Source organism: Lontra canadensis, unplaced genomic scaffold (assembly GCF_010015895.1).
Source record: "Lontra canadensis isolate GAN:19392208 unplaced genomic scaffold, GSC_riverotter_1.0 scaffold20, whole genome shotgun sequence".
In the NCBI taxonomy this organism is placed as follows: Eukaryota; Metazoa; Chordata; class Mammalia; order Carnivora; family Mustelidae; genus Lontra; species Lontra canadensis.
The window spans coordinates 19963696-19983905 of record NW_022631014.1 but is presented as its reverse complement, the minus strand read 5'-3'; the positions used below and the strand labels follow the sequence as shown (position 1 = coordinate 19983905).

General features: G+C 44.3%; 1 protein-coding gene across 3 annotated transcripts in view; it reads right to left on the bottom strand.

Moving 5' to 3' along the window:
- Positions 1-20210, bottom strand: part of TRANK1 (tetratricopeptide repeat and ankyrin repeat containing 1) — an 83277-nt gene that overhangs the window by 19054 nt on the left and 44013 nt on the right. For 2 of the 3 annotated variants that reach the window (XM_032861260.1, XM_032861258.1), the window contains exons 13-19: positions 15866-16065; positions 15227-15364; positions 10747-10893; positions 8658-8814; positions 5803-5891; positions 2432-2535; positions 2189-2321 (exon numbers count right to left, since the gene is read on the bottom strand). In XM_032861260.1, coding sequence (XP_032717151.1) covers positions 2189-2321; positions 2432-2535; positions 5803-5891; positions 8658-8814; positions 10747-10893; positions 15227-15364; positions 15866-16065 — 968 coding nt within the window. The remainder of the gene's footprint in view (positions 1-2188; positions 2322-2431; positions 2536-5802; positions 5892-8657; positions 8815-10746; positions 10894-15226; positions 15365-15865; positions 16066-20210) is intronic. The other variant, XM_032861259.1, reaches the window with a different exon arrangement.

Below are 20210 nucleotides of genomic sequence, written 5' to 3'. Positions count from 1 at the left end.
TAAAGAAGATGTGGTATATATACACAATGGAATACTATGCAGCCATCAAAAGAAATGAAATCTTGCCATTTGCGACGACATGGATGGAACTAGAGGGTATCATGGTTAGCGAAGTAAGTCAATCAGAGAAAGACAATTATCATATGATCTCCCTCATATGAGGGAGAGGAGATGCAACATGGGGGGTTAATGGGGTAGGAGAAGAGTAAATGAAACAAGTTGGGATTGGGAGGGAGACAAACCATAAGTGACTCTTAATCTCACAAAACAAACTGTGGGTTGATGGGGGGAGGGGGATTGGGGGGGGGTTATGGACATTGGGGAGGGTATGTGCTATGGTGAGTGCTGTGAAATGTGTAAACCTGGCGATTCACAGACCTGTACCCCTGGGGATAAAAATATATGTTTAAAAATAAATAAATAAAATTAAAAAAAAAAAAAACCATGGGGGAGAGGAAAGAGAAGTCCTGCCACCAGAGGTTAAGCCCGTGGAAGGGGAAGGAAACAAGGAAGCTGTGTTTCCAGGAGCAGGATGGCCTCCACATTTTGAAGGCACCGAAGTCCCTAGGAAAGGAACATAAGCTGTACTTATGGCCTCTTGGTCCCCATGCCTCCTACTTTCTGAGGAAGAGCTTGCCAGGCTGGGGGAGGCAGGTGGGCAGTGTGAGTAAGGAGGAAATCTCTGACTCAGTCATGGCAGGTGCTGGTGGGTAAAAAGGGGAAGAAAAGGCTTAGGCTGCTTCCTTGTAGCTGTCACCACTTAGGGTCCAGGTGCTGGCATGGGAGATGGAAGGGTTGGCAGACAGGGAATGTGGTAAGGTTGGAGGCAACCCTAGTTTCTAGAATCTTGGGACCCAAACTCCCACCCACCCTGAAATCCCTATATCCCATCCCCATTTCCCACAGCCTAACAAGTCACATCCCCTTATAAACATGGGGCAGGGCAGGCAGTACCAGGAGGGCCTTATGGTCTTTAAACAGACTTGGGGCCACACTTCAAAGTCCTCAGCAGGTGCCACCTCCACTCCACCCAGTATCCAGGGTGCTCTGAGGATCCAGGAGCTAATACATTTCACAGAGAGATGTGGAAACCTACCCCCTCCTAGAGAGACATAAAGCCCCTACAGCAGGGGGGTGGGGGGATGCAGCAGCCCCAGCTGGGCTTTCTAGAGCACAGGTTTTCAAGCCACCAAGCTCTACACCTCCAGTCCCTCACAACTAGTACACTGGAAATGAATCCTGTGGGGTATAGCATGGTGGCTATAGTTAACACTGTCTCGTCTGTTTGAAAGTTACTAAGAGAATAGATCTTAAAAGATCTCATCACAAGAAAAAAAAACTTTGTAATTCTGTTTAGTGATGAATGTTAAAGAAACTTACTACAGTGATCATCTCACAAAACATCCACATATCAAATCATTGTGTTGTACCCCTCTCACCGATAGCATTTTACATGCTAATTATAGCTCAACGATAAAAAAGACAAAGGAATCGCTAAAAAAAATCATCACCACTTGCACGTTATGGCAATGCCAAAGTGCTGTAACAGTCTCTCACTGGTTACTTTCATCTTCAGTGTTAATCTCATTGCAGACAAATAAAAATTTGTGGCCTGCCACCAGCCTGCCAGCCACTCCGTGAGTAGCTATGTTTTAGACTGTGCTTTCTGCAATGATGGAAATATTCTGTAACAATGAGCACTTGAAGTATGGCTAGTGAGACTGAGGAACTGTATTTGTAATTTTATTACATTTTAATTAACTTAAATTATAAATTAAATAGCGACACGTGGCTAGTGGCTGCCAGATTGGTTGGCACAGATCTAGAGCAACTGCTGAGAACACGGAAAAACCGCCATGTCCATGCCAGGCCATTCACGCAGGCAGACTCCAGACCGAACGTGGAGGACAGGAAGGCAGGAATATCCCAAAACCCACCTCCCCTCTGGTTTGCAGAGCTGGCCTCCCTGTGATTAATGTCAGGTGGAAACATCCACACAGGTGTGGACATGCATGCACACACACATCTTTGGAGCTATGTAAATGCTCCGGCAAGTGGAGAGAGAATGGCTGCCCTACAGTCCTCAGAGGCGACCTTTCCCTCTTGCGAGGCCTGGAGCCCTTCCCTGACACAAGCAGGGGCTGAGGGAGCCCAGTTCTCCCAGCAGCAGCACGGGCTGGGTCCATACCTTCCCCAGCCTCTCACACAGCTGGGCGGACAGCTGGAACTCCTTGGCGTAGCTCAGGCACTTAAGAGACAGCTTTGGCTCCTTGCATTCCAGATAGGTCTTGGCCAGTTCCAAGTACTCCACCTGCTTCTCCCTGAAGGAGGGAGAGAAAACAGAGTACCACCGCATGGTGACCTAGCCCCAACAGATCCCACCAGCTGATCTCACCAGAGCAGCCCTGAGATGACCCCCGGGGACTCTTACTTGGGGCTGACTTTCTTGGATTTCATGTTCAGGGCGGTGTTGTGGGCCAGCGCCAGCTTCTCCTTCTCAAATGCACCTCCTTTTTGGTAACACTTGGCTGCGACCTAAAACAGGCAAAAAGTCTTGATTCCCAGCAAGGAAATGGAGGTGACATACAGAACAAGGGTTAAAGCACACGTGCCATGTTTGCGTGGACAAGGCAATGAGTCTCACTCCAGCCATGCCTGAGGCAAAGGAGCAGGAATGTGCTGATGAGCTTAAAAAAAAAAAAAAAAAAAAAAAGGCCCCACAGGCTAAAACCCAGTAATGTTACCAGCAAATACTTTCCACTCAAAGGTTCCTTTTGAACACACCCAGAGAGATGTCTGGGTGGCTCAGTTGATTAAGCATCTGCCTTTGCCTCAGGTCATGATCTCAGGGTCCTGGGATGGAGTCCGGCATTGATCTCCCTATTCAGCAGGAATCCTGCTTCTCTTCCTCCCTCTGTCCCTCCATCCCCACTCATGTGCACATGCGTGCACTCTCTCTCTCAGATAAATAAAATCTTGAAAGTGCCCAGAATCCATGGAAAAGCAATACGGGATATATTTTTATAAGCTGCCATAATTAACACCCTCACTTAATCTTCCAGTATCCATGTGTGAGAAGTTTCATCCTTCTCATTGTATACATGGAGCCATGGGCCTAAAGTCACCCAGTGGCTCTTCTGGGCCCCACACATGTTTTCTCTAGTCAGTTACTACAATGGCTAACCAACCGTGTTGGTAGAACAGCCGCAGCACAGAAATGGGGGTAGAGATGGGGACAGAGATGATGTCACCACACATTCCAGAAGATAACTGGCTAGATCCCTGGCTCATGCAGGTCTGTGTTGAGCAAGTAGAAGGTGGGCAGACGGGCATCACAGGAATGTTGACTGGACCCCCATTCCTGCCAGCAGAAAGCTGCTCTTCTAAAGCAGGAATACTGACGCCATTTCTCAAAGCACAGGCTGGAGGACAGAAAGTCACACTTGGTCCAGCATGTAAAGATTAGGTCTCAGTGTGGGTAGGGGAAAGATTAAGTAGAGAATATGACATGTTGTTCCCTTGGGCTCTTTGCTTCAGCTTCCCCAGCCTCATGGACCTCCTTACATTCCCATGACCTGTGCCACACTCTTCCCCACCACAGGACCTTAGCACATGCTAGTCCTTCTGACTGAAATGCTCTTCCACCCCTTCTCTGCCCAGTTAACTTCATCCATCCTATAGGCCTCAGTTCTAGGCTCCTACTTAGAGCAGCCTTCCCTGGCCTCCCCGTCCAGAACAGGTGGTTCTAGAGGCAGCTAGTCTCTCCCATGTGATACCTACAACAACTAGAGCTGGACACCCTTCTGAGTGTCTGTCTGGCTCACCATCACATCCCTGCAACCTAAACACAATGTTTGGTCCACAGTTCAACAGGAATTTATTGAATGAATCTCAAGTGATTGCCATTTGTATGGTGGTTCTGGAATGTTCACTGACAGGCAGCCAAAAACTCAATAAATCCCCTGAGTCCTGAAGTCCCTTACTGGAATCAAAATAAAATCAGGTGAGGAGAAGTCTTTTTATAACATTCTCATCTGAGCCAACTCCCATAGAAAAATTTTAGACTCAAACGTTCAAAAGGCTTTTTTAAAGAGATAAAGAATTGGAAACCCATGCAACATGTCTGGGTTAACACCAACAGTGTTCTGAAGGGAATAAAGGGAAAGCCTATCTAGTTTTCCAATTTCATATCCATACCTGCTGCCATACCATCCCCCCCTTCCCTCCCCAAAAAGGATCTTGGTTTTATAACAGCAGCCAAGTTATAACAAGGATGGGCAGTGAATAAAGTTTCAGAGCTCTGTCAACCTCCAGCCCGTAAATACTACGGACTTATGGAAATAATTTGCCGACACATCCAAACACACAACAACGTGCATTCTGTTTTCTCACCCCTTGGGACTGGTTGCAAGGTGGCGACAGTCCTTCTGTCCTCCCTGTATCCACCCACACCCCTTTACTGTGTAATTCTGCAGCTTCTCCCAACAAGACTGCTGCCTATGTCCCCTCCCTTCAGATCTGGGCTGTGACCTGCTCTGGCCAACAGAACGTAGCAGAAGCGACACAGGGCCAGCTCCGAGGCCAGGTGTCAGGGGGCCCCCTGTGCTCCTCTGCCCTTTGAACGCTGCTGGGCCATCAGGAGAACAAGCCCAGGCTCGCCCGCTAGAAGAGGAATCACGTGAATCAGCCCATCATCCGAGCCAAGAGCCCACCAAGCCCCGGAAGTAGACCTGCTTGCTGACTGGTTACAGAGTTCAGACATGAGTCCCCTGGCTGAGACTACAGAAGCCATTCCCCTAAACTCAGCTGTTGGTTAACCACCTGCAGCACTCCCCTCTCCCTCCCTTGCATGATGGCAGGACCTCCCTCCCATGAAGGGCTGAAACTGCAGGATGGGACTGCTCTCCCAGACTGCCTCACAACAGGCATGGCATGTGACCTAGTACCAAGCAGTGAGATGTAAAGAGAAGTCCACAGGGGACTTCACGATCAAGAAAAGAGACCTATGAGAAGAAAAGCCCTGCCTGGGATGCTGCCCAGGGGAACGGGCAGCTTGGCACTGTGTCAGTCATTAGGTTATCAGACGAGCCGCAGGTGACACAAGGAAGAACTGGAAGGAGACAGGGCCCATGATGAGTTCGTTGACCTGGAAGTGTCTGTGCCTGGCAGGTGGAGACTTCGTCACCACCGTGTCCTGGGAAACACACATGCCATGGAACTGTGGGATGTGCAGGGATGCGGATGGTTGGGAGAGGGGTGGGGCTCTTTGCGCTGGTTTCACTATTTCCAGAGGACCGGCAGAGGGAACGCTGGCCAGAAGAAGGGTGGCCTGTGGCTGAGACTGGTCAACTCAGTCTAGAGTTAAGGCTTAATCCCTGCTCACCAGACTCAGCTTGGGAGTCAAGTCCATGTCGGATCAATTTGAAAAACAAAGGACCAATCTGTGACTATTTTTAAAATGCAGTGGGATGGCAGCAAAAATATTTAAACACAGAGCACAGGAGGGAAAGAAAATAAGCAGAAGGCTCTGTCAGCTCTGCTCTGTCAGCAGGCCAGGGGCCGTGACCCTCCATTTTCGTGGCAGTCCAGCTGGCGCTCCACCACAGTGAAGGGTTATCACGTTTGCCCTGCAGAAGGAGCTGGACAGGTAGCTCTCCTCATCACAGGATGGCCTGATGTTTCTGAAGAAGCAGCACAAGCACCACAGCCTTCACCCTCTCCTGGTGACAAGCATGATGGTAGAAAACCAGCCTGTGAGGCCAGATGAGGTCACCAGTCACAAAGAATTCCCCCTTCCCTTACCTTCCAGCACTGGTGCTTAGCGTAATACTCTCCTTGCGCGATCCACTCCTCAGGTGTGGAGGTCTTAACAAACATGCTGTCATCCAAGTCTAAAATGAAAAAAGAAGAGTGGGTTTGCTTCTCTGAGTGTTTATTCCCTTAAACTTGTCATTATGGACTGAAGTTTGCCCCCTTCCCCCACCAAAAAAATGCGTACATTGAAGCCCTACACCTCAATGTTTCAGAATGTTTGGAGACAGGGGCTTTAAAATTGTGATGATGTTATAACAAAGCCATTCAAGCGAATCCTAGTCCAATCTATGTCCTTATGAGATGAAGAGATTAACACACTCAGAAAGAAACACCAGGGGCTCACACGGAAGAAAAGCCATCTACAAGCCAAGGAGAGGGGCCTCAGAAGAAACCAAATTTGCTGACACCTTGATCGTGGCCGTCTTGCCTCCAGTACTGTAAGACAATACGCTTTATTACAGCAGCCCAGGCAAACAAATACCTGTATTGTCTTGCCAGGATTCATTTTAAGATGGATTTTAGCTTACCAAGCCAGGTCGCTGTGGGCTTTGGAAGGAGGAGTCAGGGATAAGAAAGGACATTGCTCAGTTTTTGAACTTCTGTCTACCTTCCTCTCCTATGGTGACAGATTAGAAGACAGAATATTCTAATTCCTCCTAGAAAATCCAAAGCCATGTGGCTCTTAGCAAACTCCCACACAGGGGTTTTAGCAAGGAACAAGGTGACAGGGTTCCACAGTATTTTCAAACGTACAGACTTTGCCCTCAGGGTAAGCAATGTGACACGTCCCCATTGGTGGACACAGATTGTCACAACCACCAGCTGTCAGGCCCTTCTGTTGTCCCACTAGCCTGTTGGCGACTAGATCAGTCACCCCTCCTGCAGCTCCCCTGAGCATCTAAAGCCGTGGTCAGCCCTCTCTGCAGTTTCTCAGCCTCGGCTGCAAGAAGGACGTGGAAATCTGACTACCAGCATGAAATTCAGTCAAATCTGGGCTGAAGGAGTCCAGGATACCCCGGCCCATGGATATCAAGGTAGGCAACCAGGCAGAAACGCCAGCTTCCTTTGGAGGGCGCAAAACCCTCCTTGTCAGCCCTCTGCCGTGCACTGTGTGCAAAGATGACTTTGCAGCGTCTTGTCCTGACTCTGTGCATGCTATCTGTGCTCTGGTGACATTCTGTCCTCACAGGGAGCTCCCCAGTATCTCCGCATAGGGTAGGTGAATGCTACCAGCATGATGATAAAGATAGCCAAGTTACACAGTTGCAATGCTCTTCCCCAGCTCCCCCTGCACAGAGGTAACAGATTTTCTCACAGACTTTATCATGTGCAACTTATAACCCACTTAAGACTGTCCTTTTTCTGGTGTTCTTAACACTACCAAGACAGAAAATAAATTGTGACCTTGTTTCATTCGGAATCTTTAAATGCAAGAAAATCGTCTATTTTGATGATCTCTTATAACAGGTGCCAGAATCTACTTTGGGGATGGAAGGAGTAGGCACCACAGGGAAGATTAAGAATGACCACAGCAAGCCAGCACCACACCTCCACCCCAAAGCTTTTTGTTGAAGAAGTGAAGGCCCAGGGTGAGGAAGTAGGCCTGGACAAGGTCACATGGCTGCACAGGTGGAAAGTTCTAATGAGAAGCTAGGGTTTCTTCATTCCAAGACTTCAGATTTCCCATTACACCCATTTCCCCATTACATTCCAGAGCCGAGGAACAGAACAGCTAACCCTGGACCCAGGCTGAGCCATTGGCTGCAACCAGAAGTAGTCTCCATAAAACTGGCCAGAAAATGCTCAGGAAAACAGCAAACCTCTGCACAGTGGCTGAGCCCTGCACTTTCCTCCATCCACAGAGAAATTAAGTGCAGCCTGGAGGAGCCAACTTAACAGCTAAGTCACAAAGACAACAATTTTCTCCTTTATGAAGGGCTGATGACTTCTCTGCGAGTTATCCTATCAGGAGATCTTCACTCCATTTTTTAATTAGCCAGTCTCTGGAAGTGATCAACACAACACACAATATTGGTTTGGCTTTTTAAACATTGCAAATAGCACAGAAGGGCAAAAGGGGAAAAGTAAAAGTGTCCCTATATCCTCAACAACCCGCACTCACCAGTCCTAGGACCAGAGCAGCCACCGTGAACAGTTCCTCACTAATGGACACTTAGGTCGTTTTAATTGCTTATAATTACAAGTAGGGCTGTGAGGAACACTCAATGTGCATGTATCTTTGAGATTTTACACAAGAACATCTCTAGGATAGGTTCCTGGAAACAGGAATTGCTGGGTCACTTTTAACCCAGCACATTTTCTTTGATAGATATTGCCAGTCAACTGTCCAAAGACTATAGCAATTTGTGTTCCCCCAGCAAAGCCTATTTCCTCTCAACCTCGTCCAGGACCCTCACTTTTTTTTTTTTTTTTTTTTTTTAAGGAGGCTCCACATACAACATGGAGCTTGAACTTATGACCCTAAGATCAAGAGTCAAGATGCACTACTGACTAAGCCAGCCAGGCCCCCACCATGACCCTCATTTTTAAAAGGCCAATAAAAGATCTTCCCTGAAGTTAACCTCCCCCCCATCCCATTACAGCCACACTTTCCCACACACCTTAGCAATAAATACAAGCTCTCATATCTCCAAAGAATGTGGGAAGGAAAGAAAGCACTTTCCAAAACCTATATCCTTTATACCTTGCCATAAGAAGTTGAGAGTAACATGTCTTGTTTTATTTTGTTTTGTTTTATTTTGTCGGGGGTGGGGGCGGTTATTATTTAAATGAGAGTAACATGCTGTGTATCCAAAATCCAGAATAGCTTAATGAGATCTTACCTTTATTTTCATCTGTCTTTACAACTTGGACAAAATTTCTTCTCATGAAATATTTGAAAGCGGGAGCCCGCTTCTCTGGGTTTTCATCAAAGATCCAGAGGTTAACCCGGGCCCGTGTAATAGCAGTGTACAGCTGCTTCAGCTCTCCATTGAGGAGCTAAATTGAGGACAAAGACGGAGAGCATTTGTCTACAGCTTCAATGTGATACACTTCAATGGGCTTACTCATTTTGGTGAAATACAGAAACCACATTTAAGTATAGCAGAAGCATGAGCGGGACAGGAGGCTCACTGTGGCCACAGCAAAGATAAGCAAAGCTCCAGCAAGGGAGTACAACATTAGCACAGGACTGCCCTTATCTGCTGTAATTTTATATTTTGAAATAATCATAGGTTCATAGGAAGGTAATATAGAATGGACCCATGTGCCTTTTACTCAATTTATCCCAATGGCTACATCTTACACAATTACTGTAACTTATTTTTACAAATTAAGCCAGTCATATACTTCTATGACCACTATCATTAGTACAAAATTACTCACGACCTATGCCATGATTGAGGGCTGCAGATATCAGGAGGTTATGACTTGAACACGGGGAAGCCCTACTCGATTAAATAATGCACATTTCAAAACAACAGTGGATTTGTGGCTACCTAGAGGTTTGCAGAGCTAGGCAGTGATTTAACTTTTATTTCTGTAGAGCCTTCTAGGCATTTACTGAAATAACCTGATAACTGCTATTCTGTTTGTTTTGCACTTTATAAAAGACATAAAACCAGGGCAGTAATTTCTCCCCAAAGTTTTTCATTTTACTCGTTCAGTTTTCACTCTCTCAAGGTTCCATCAACCTCCATCAGTTAAGAACTCTAAAGAACTGCTCAGTTTTGGCCTTCTTCTCAGTGAGACAGCTGCGATGTGAAGGAAAAGGAAGCTGGGTCCCTTCACAGTGTAGTGAAGAAAAATCTGTCACCCCAAAATGTGGACTGCCATCTCTTTGGCATGCGGATTATCTTAGGCTGATTATTTTTAAGAAACAAAAGGTTCACAAAGAACCTCTGACCTTCCCCCTTACTGCCTAAGAGAATTTAGACAGAGAACCTGCTCCAGTAAGGAAGCAATCACCCTAGATAACTATAGTATGCATGAACTAGTGGTACTAAACAGGAAGCACCATAGCAAAATCTGTTTGTGTGAACTCCTCTCTGGGTCCCATTGTTTCTGGATGGCCCAGCAAACATTTGCTTACCAAACATTCATCTTTTTCATATTCTTGTGAATTTCTTTCTTTCCCTTTGAAGCCCTAGATCCCTGGCCCCTTCTCCTTGGTTCGGGATGACATAAATACCTCATTTTGCCTGTTTTTGGAATCTCATATTTATGTTGATTCCCTGTACATACATAATTAAACTTCATTTTCCTTTTTTAACCTTCTTAAAAGATTTTATGTATTTATTTGAGAGAGAGACACCATGAGTGAGAGAGCAGAAGCAGTGGGCACAGCAGAGGGAGAAAGAAGCAGACTCCCCGCTGAGCAGGGAACCAGATGCAGGGCTCGATCCCAAGACATGACCTGAGCCAAAGGCAGATGTTTCACCAAATGAGCCATCCAGGTGCCCCTAAATTTTATTTCTTTCTGTGAATCTGTTTCATATCAATTTAATTTTCAGACCAGCTAAAGGAATCTTAAAAGATAGAGAAAAACTTTTTCCTCCCCAACAACAGTCAAGCCTGGTATACAAGTCTCCATGAACTACTATCCTGGATTTCACAGCTGAGTTCCCTGTCAGCAACTTCAAAATTTCTGGAGAGTTGAGTTCCAGAGGTCAATAGTAGGTACAACCCTCCGTCTTTCACTTTCAGACAGTGCCCCACCCATCAAGCCCCAATCTGCTGAGAAAACAGAGACTGAGATCCCTGCCATGCCTACTACCATCCTCCACTCCCTGGTGCTGATGCACAAGAAAGCCAGGCAAGTACCGGGCTCTATTTTTAACCTCATTTTCTCATCCAAACCTTGTTTTCTGACCACCCTCCCACCCCAACAACCCTGTCAAATAAGCACATAGACAAATGGCAGAAAATCACCTTGTACATTTCTGGATTCACCATGAGAGACCGACCCTGGGAGGAGCTGGGTTTATCCAAGGGCACTTCAATCAGTGGTCGGTTTTCCTGTCTGGAGTCAGATGATGAAGGCGTAAAAGAAGAAATGATCTTCCACTCCTTGTAAGCCTGAACAACAATGACAAATTAAAAACCAATAGAATATGCCCTTCAGCTGTACACACAGCCTCATGGTGAATTAAGCTCCTTTTCCTGGCTTGGGGGTCCCCAGCCCAGCTGTAAGGAGGGGGACATCCTATAGCCTCAGTTGAGGGGACCTCAGGTGGCACAGGGAGGGAAAGGGGAAGCTACACGGAAACTCTCCCAGACACTTGGCCAAGATGGCTGAGAAGCCGGGCACACACACCCACTTCCAAGAGGAATGCTATAACACCCAGAAAGTTTCTTGCTTAAAGAATTTCAGCAAGCAGTATGGAGGGAGGAACCCAGTGTCCTTCACCCCTTTTCACAATGTGTGAGAGATGCCACTTAGTGTCAGCTGTTAAGACATATATGACAAAACTTTCTAACTAAATTATTTACTCAAGGATGGAACAAAATTCAGGATCTATGAAGTACAGTATGCATAGGAGACTGAGAACAGACAGAACACATTTTTATCTCTGTTCTTTCACTCCTTAGCTATGTGATCCCAAACAAATTGTTTATTTATTTCCTCCACATCTCCTTTTCTTGCTCTCTAAAATGGGGATGACAAAACTATCCAAGTTTATTTGGAAATAAAAGGAGATAATCAATGTCAAGTGTCTAATATAAGCCTTGACAAATAGTTGGTATTTTAGCCATGTGTCCCTTTATCTAAACTTAACCACAAAACTACAGTGACTATGTAGACCAGAAGTTAGCAAGTTTTTTTTCCAAAAAGGTCAGAGGAAAAAAATTTCAGGTTTTGTGGGCCATGTGGTCTCTCTCACAACTACTCAACTCTGTTATTATCATGCAAAAGAAGCCATTGTCAATTATGTAGATGAATGGGCATGTGTGTCCCAGTAAAATGTTATTTTTGAACACCAAAACTGAATTTAATGTAATTTTCATGTGTCGTGTAACATTATTTTCCCTCAGTTTTTTTTAACCATTTAAAAATGTAAAAACCACTGTTAGCCCACGGGCCATACAAAAGTAGGCAGTGGGCTGGATTTGGCTCGGGACCATGGTTGGCAGACCCTGGGAAAGCTAAAATGCTCAGAAAACATGCAGTATTTAGAAGGCAGAATTCCTATGAAATTTCAGATTTCATATTTAACTGTATCCTGTGACAGTAGCTAGTTAACTCCCCTCAGCCTTTACTTTTCCACGTATAAAATGGTGCTCCTTGCCACCCATGTATCTTCTCAAGAATAATGAAAACATGGAGTGAATACAGTTCATGACCTCCTTTAAGTCACCCCATAACTTAAACTAATAAGTATCAGGTTAAATGCTTTAAGCACTAATTTGTTTAATATTAATAAAATTATTATTACGTTAAAATTATTTTGATATTAGAAATATAAACACTGTCTATTAAATAAGGATGGTTATGCTACTAACCAATTATGGAATTAATCACCGTATTCTGAAAAGAGATGGGAATCATGTACTCATTGAAGTAGTTGGGAGTTTAAAAAAAAAAAAAAGCTTTCAGGACACATTTATGACTGCCCTCTTTATAAAGCCGTTCACACCCTGAATTTCTGGCCAAGGAAGGCAGGCAAAAGACACAGCATTTTGACATTTGCAAAGCTCTCCTGGCAGACAGCATGAGGCGCAGACCAGCCAACCTTGGGAGGGCTAGTAAAGCACACACAATGTATTTTAAAACTGCTGAATGAGAAGGAAAAACCACTCGTACGGCCCAGGACTAACCTGTTTCCAGGAATAAAACACACTGTACTTTGAAGACGGAGCCTCTGAGGAGTGAGTATGTGTATTTGTAGCAAGAATACAGGCCTACGGCACCTGACAATAAACGCATGTAAGTCTTCCAGCTGTTTCTACTGGGACTGATCATTGTGCAGGTCACCTTGGTGGGGCCTGTTTTCTAAGTGATTAACCCATAAAAGCTGTGGTTTTCCAAGTCCCTCCTATCCATTTCACACAGGAGTATGAAGGAAAGGACTCCCCATGGGAGTCCTTACACTGGGGCTGAGTGTAAATGGCAAGCACCCTTCTAAGTCCCCACAGGAGGAGTGTTTGGGGGTGACTGGAAGAAAGACTGCTGCTCCCCCAAATGAAGCCAAATCCTAGAAGAGAAGGATCTGGTGTAACCATTCCTTGATCCCTTCCCCATCTCAGAAGATGGCCCTGGCAACTATGTAGTTGAAAAGGGAGCAACAAATCCTCTGAAGAGAAGAATCACACACCAAGGCAACAAGAACACCCCCACACACATGTACAGAGAGTGTCTGCCAGAAACATAAACTGAGGGTGGAAGAAGAGGCCAGGGGTGGGGAGAAGAGATCTCCACTGTCCCCTGTGTCAAATACAATTATTATACAGCAGCCTACAGCCAGTCACCCCAAAGGAAACCCAACATGAGGAGCTAGACCTCAGGTGACTGAAGACTTAGGTGATCCCTGTCTTTCCTCTGCTTTAATTAAAGCACTTCCTCTCATTTAGAAATGAGATGTTTTTTGGTCTTGACTCTGTTGATGATAAAGGCAGGGTGTGCTTTGTGTCGGGGAAAATGCATAATGACATTCCTCAGGAATCGAAAAGCACCACACAAGGAGTCTTTTTGGAAGTCTTATTGTGCACATGGGATGAAGTGGATGTTACTGAAAGATTCCACTTGTGATTATTTTAATTTTATGCAACAAACTGAGCCATTGGTTGGGAGCACAGGGTCAAGATATCTGGGTCTTCGCCATTTCCATGATCAGGGTGAGACAAATAACTGTATTTTTCTTTCACAAACAGAATCGATCACAAGTTACAGATCCGTAAGTCCAGAGTTCCTTGGGCTTCTTACTGGCACAAGCATACAACTGGCAGTTAATAAAGGACAGGAACAACAAAGTCTTACCCCTTCCTCTTTCAGCACAGCCTCGGTCCAACCATGACCAATGGATGTATTATGAGAAAAAAGAGTTAGTTCTCAGAGAATAAAAATGGTTCCAGGATTAATGAAAGTGCATCTGATTTTATTAGCAAAAGTCAATAGAAAAGGAATGCACTTAAGGTATGGCAATAATATACTCATCGTGGAAGGTTCTGGAAGCCAATTTGCATGCGGGGCTTTAAAAGGAAATGAGTACAGAAGGAAGATCACGAAACTGAGAAATCAGAGCATCTGAGTTGGTCTCCAGGCTCTGGCATCTACACTATGACTATGGGCAAATTACTTAATTTCCATGACCCTCAGCTTTATCTGTAGAATGAGGGTAATGGAAATACATACAACCTCAGAGGGTTAGTAGAGGATGAAGGGAAACAAAGCATTGGAAGAGGACTTTATAAACCATGAAGTACCCATAGGAATACTAGTCAGAGGTATCATCAGGGTAATCCTATTTTTTAAAAGACCAGAAAAAAAAAATCAGGACTCCATTTAAAATAGTCAGTTCTGGGCAGGTTTTAAGGGGTCAAAGCTAACGGTGCTTCTCACCTAAGTATGAACCACAGCCCCTTCAAGCATGCACCATGTGCAGTGGGAAGTCTGCAACAGGAACCAGGACACAGTCAGCTAAGTGCCCAGAGGAGACCTCCCAGCACAGTCAGCAGCCAGCCTGAGCCCCCACCGAAAGACAGTGGTGAAAAAGGAACCAGTGGCTCGAGTTGGTGACTCTATCCATAATGTACTGAGCTTGGGAAGAAAGACCATCCCAAGGACTCAGGAGCCAAGTCAAAGCGGTGGGCTGGCACGGAGGTCCTGGGGGGTCGATCCAGGGACGCTTTCACTGCCATGGTCTGCATGGGCCGCAAGCAGTGGTGAAGCCATGCCAGAAGGGAGCTCCCAGGTGGGGCAGCTGTCCTCATCCCCCACATTACCTGATCCAGTGGCCAGGAACCAAGCCTCATCTGTCTTCCCGGAGTTTTCTCTTTCTATGAACTGAACTTGCCCAGTTCTGTCCTCATAGGGTGGACACTGCTAACCTTGCCTTCATTTGCAAAGCTCTCCTTAGAGCTCACTCCAACTGGAGCATCCTTGGGAGTCAAGGATAACAGAGCAGTGAACACTGGCAGCTGGCACTCGGGTACCAGGCATTCAGAAGAAAGAGAGAGCAGGGCAGGGCACGGGAGAACCAGCCCATGACACACTAGGAAACCACCCACCGCCGCTGACAAAACCCATATCCAAGCACACAAAGCCCCCACCGAATGGATGATGCTCCGGAACGTAAACAGGTACCTGTGACAAACTCACTTCTACTCAGCTCCACGTTCTCTTTCCCAGAGCGGAAGGGTAGCTCAGACATATATGCATGCACAGCATGGAAAAGAATTCAGCATAACATACCTCAGAGTCAGTGAAAAAGTTGTAAAGGAGGACATCGTCAAATTCTAAACCTTTTGCTTCATACACGGTTAGCACAAGGGCTAACCCCAGCTCTTCTGGAATTTTCTCTTTTGCCATTTCATTAGCTACAAGGATTACCTGGGGGGAAAGAAAGAAGAAAGTAGGAAAGAGAAAACATCATGTTCTACAACGAGGGATCTGGAAAAGCTCAGCCAACTTCTGTGGGAGGCAAGTAACATCTTTTTTTTTTAAGATTTTATTTATTTATTTGACAGACAGAGATCACAAGTAGGCAGAAGGCAGGCAGAGAGAGAGGGGGAGGCAGGCTCCCCACCAAGCAGAGGGTCCGGCACGGGGCTGGATCCAGGACTCCAGGATCATGACCCGAGCCAAAGGCAGAGGCTTTAACCCACTGAGCCACCCAAGCGCCCCAGGTAACAGCTTTAAAAAGAAGTGGCTGGACTGGATTTGGTCCACCAGCTGAAATATTAACAATTGTTCCCTCACCTGGGGCTGAAATTTACCCATTCTGGCAGAGGCCCTACTGAACTCTACACCGCAGAATAATTCAGCCTCCCAAGTCTTTTTTCAACCACAAACTGCCTTTTATTTCACAACACGCAATCCCAAGAAGCTCACCTGGTGGGCTCCGAATTCAATAGGCTGGGTTTTCCTTTTGTTCCCTCGTAGCAAAATTGCCAAGTCACTAACACTGCAAGACTCCAGGACTGTTGGTTTGGGACCATCAAAGAGGCCAGAATCCCTGGGGAGGCGATCAAAAGATTCCGGGAAATAAAACTGAAGTAAATCCACCACCCCAGATGCCAGATTGAGGATTCCTGAGATAAAACAGAGAACACAAGTCAGATATGGAGCAACACGATGACAACATGGCTGGGGGGTTTTCTGGGTGCTTTTGTGCTTTTTTTTGTGGGTTTTTTTTAATTTGGGCTTTTTTTTTTTTTTCTTGAGAAACAATATTGGTCCTGATAGTATGGATAATTGCAAGTCAGTTTCTAGTTCCCATTAGATTATCACTTTGGCTCTGGTTAGTATTACTCCAGGTACAGGGCATGAAGGCAGAGATATGTTGCTAAGGTTTTGTTGGACCTCGTTCCCAACCTACACTCATTTTAGAAAAAATTACTTCATAAAGAAAAATCAAGGTAGAAATATAATTTAAATAATGAGAGCTGTTAGAATGCTAATACAAGGGGCTGGCATAGATGGTAAGAAAACAAAAATTATTAGGACCCTTTCGTTGGAGCTTGGAGCCGGAGAGACATTGCCATGGTAACAGCAGTGCTGAATGTTAGGTGGGGGCCGAAGGCAAGGCTTCCATCATCCTCGCACTGGGTTTATACGCAGCTGAGAGGTCTAGCCTGAGAAAAATGGTGGAGCTGGAGAAAGGATTTTGTCAAGAGTTTTCTCCCTAGATCCTGTTGCTTATCTAAGCTCTGAGTAACGTGGCCAGTCACACAGACTGAACACTACCACCATGAGACAGGCACCTTCATAAAAATATCCCATTTAATCAACAGGACTGCTCAGCGATATAGATCAGACAATCCTACCTTTACAAGCAGAGACTCCAACATCTAAGAAGTTAGTAAAAACCTGCAAGTGATAGGATTTGAAGTTGAACTGAGCACAGAGCATCCTGGGTCTCTCTCCATGGTTCACTTTGTGCCATGTGCCCTTTGCATGATGGCAGGTAGAACATCGTGTTTTTGGTAGAACCCCATGAAATGGGCCTATGTGTCCCCACTGCTATAACCAAACAATAAGGAGAAATTTTACTTCCCAGTAGTATTATTATTAGATGTATACAGTTGGGAGCACAAGTGGAATTTGCTTAACTGAAGCAAATCAGCTGCCACTGAGGTTCCCTCCTCTTTAAAAGCTAGCAAAGGCCAGAGGTATACATTAGTGGGAGAATCAGAAAGGGGCACAGAAGTATTGACTACAGTGATGAATGGGAATCCACAGAAATGCCCTTCCCGAGAAACTAGATGAATAATTTTTAAATGAGCCTACCCAAAGAATAAAACATGGTTCCACCATAAAAAGGATTGAAACTCTGACGCCTCCTACAACGTGGAGGAGCCCTAAAAACTTTATGTTAATCACTTAGCCAGACACAAAAGGCCACATATTATATGATTCCTGTTACATGAAATGTTATATTTCATGACAATGGGCAAATCCACAGAGACAGAAAGTAGGGGATGAGGGGGAATGAGGAGTGACTGCTAATGGTATAGGGTTTCTTTTTGGAGTGATGAAAATTCTGGAATTGGGTAATGGTAACAGTTGCACAGCCTTGTGAACATATTAAAACCACTAAACTGCATATTTTAAGCAGGTAGTTGTTATGTTATGTGAATCTTAATTTTAAAAAAAGAAAAAAAGGGGAAATATTCCCTAAACATAGTACATATTCACTACATAATCAATAAATACATGTGTGTGATAAAAGCATTTAATGTATATAAAGAAAAAAGATCAAAAGGAAATGAAAAAAAAAAATGTTAGCTGCAAATGGCCCTACATGTAGCTTGTACATTTTTTTTTAACACTTTAGGTGTTTTATGAAGTCTCTAAAATCTAGTACATACGATTTGGGCTTTTTCTGGTTCTATACACAGAAGTATATATACATAGTTTTCCCTCCATTCCAAGATGGGGTTTATGTAGTCATTGTCTTAATGGGTTACTTAGCAAAAACATCAAAAATCCCCAAATCCCAGGAACAACTCTTTCTGCCATGCTCTTTCTTGCCTATCAGAAAGGCCGCTGGCCCCAGACCAGTGGCACTGAACCAAGGGGTCAGTCGGAATGAGGGGCTCATTCAACTTCTCATGCCAAATCCTTCTACTGGATCCAACAACAGAAAAGGGGGTGCCACTGGAGCCACGTCCTGAGGACAGAAAGAGTGAGTTATGTGCCTTAGTTACCCGGCGCACACACAGTGCCAGGCAAGGGAGCTCAATAAACGTCTTAACAGATGAACAAGGGCCAGGGTTCTATTTCCTATTAAGAGAATCATTACTTTGTGCCAACTCTTGCTACACAATCCAAGTCCCATGTATAAGAGCACGGAAGAACAACAAGTTGAACTGTTCAGATGCAGCGAGATCCTGTGGGGTTTTGTTTTGTTTTGTTTTGTTTTCAAATGTACCATCAGTGAGGAATTCCAGAGACCTGGAAAGCTGGGCTGAGTTGTATGATACAGCTACACTCTGGGGGGCCACCTGCCTTCTAATCATTTTCTGACTCCTGAGCTAAACAAATCAGAGTTTTAATCTCCTTTTACAATGTGTGTGGGGAGAGGGTGGTATGCATGTATTTTCTCTTTCCACCAAACCAAAGCCTACATGAGCCGTATCTAGAAAAAGAGCATCTATCAAAAACCTACAATAAACATCAGACTTAAATGGCAAAATGGTAAAAATCTTCCCATTAACTGCAGAAATAACACATAGATGCCTGTTAAAGCTTGTGTTTAAGGTCCCGGAAAATTAAATAGAACAGGAAACAATGAATGATAAATATAGAAAAGAAGATAAAGACTGACCCTATCTGCAGAAAAATGCCATAATCTAAAAGTTAGAATGTTCAACATGATTGTTAGATTGACCAGATCAACATATAAAAACCAATAGCATTCCTCTATTCCAGTAATAACGGATTAAAAATGTAAAAAAAGAGAGGGGGCAGCCATGATAGTTACAGAAAGTATAAGATCCCCAGTACAAATATAACAGCTGTGTAAAATGTCTGGGGAAAATTATAAAATAGTACTGAAAGCACTAAAAGAAGACCTGAATAGAGAAATACACTAACGTCATGGTTCAGAAATCCCAAAGATGTAAAGATGTGAAGTCTTCCCAAAGAGCAATAAATTCAATGAAATTCCAATCAAAAGTACAAAGAGTCAGAGAATCTGATAACTATGGCAAATGTGACATCATGCGAACAGTGCAAGAAGAGACAAATGAGACAAATCAAAGGAAGAAGTAAGCCCAGAAACAGAGTCCAAAACATGTAAGAAACGCACCTTACAAATCAGAGGCAAGGATGCACCAAGCAGTGAATGGCATCAGCACAACTGATTCTCCATATGGAAAAAAGTAAAATTAGATCTGAGAAGGGTTAGTTTAATAAAGACAATGTCACACCACACATACACTTTAAATAGATTAAATTTAGTTATTTAAATTTACCTAAGTTTAAATACCTGCCTATATATAAAAAGCAAAACTGAAAACCATTAGAAAATTATTAAGGAGACTCTCTTAATAACTCCAGATCAGAAAAATTTCTTAAGACACCAAAGAGCAAATCGTAAAAGTAAACATTCGTAAGTTAAAATTTAAAGTATCTTCCTACTAAAGAACACCGTTATGTATATGCCATTTTACTTTAACAAAGAAAAACAAGCCCTGCAATTTTTATAATCAACAAAGGATAAGAAGGCAAAAATTCATAGGGAATTCTTAAAAAATCAGTAAGTAAAACAACTCATTAAAAAGGTAGGCAAAGGAGAACAGGCGATTCACGGAATACAGAATCACCGGTAAACACATAAAAAGACACCACATCTCAAGAAAATGGAAATTCAAACTATACCAGATGTCATTTCACACCCATCCCAAGAGCAAAGTAAGAGGATATAACATAGATCCGAAGAGATTTGCTCAGGAAGGTTCGCTCCAGCATTATATGTCACAGTGAAAAACTGTCGGGAGCCTACCCTTCATTACTGGAAAATGAGTAACAAACTGGTACAGCCATAAGATGGAATGCTAACGCTAGTTAGAAATGCAGGGTCTCGAGTACCAAATCATCAATATGCAGAAATCCCAACATGTAACATGAAGCAAAAATACAAAGTGGCAGAAAGATATGTCTGGCATGATCCCATTAAATAAAGTTTCTAAGCATGTAAAATAGTACTCTTATTGCTCATGGACACATGCAG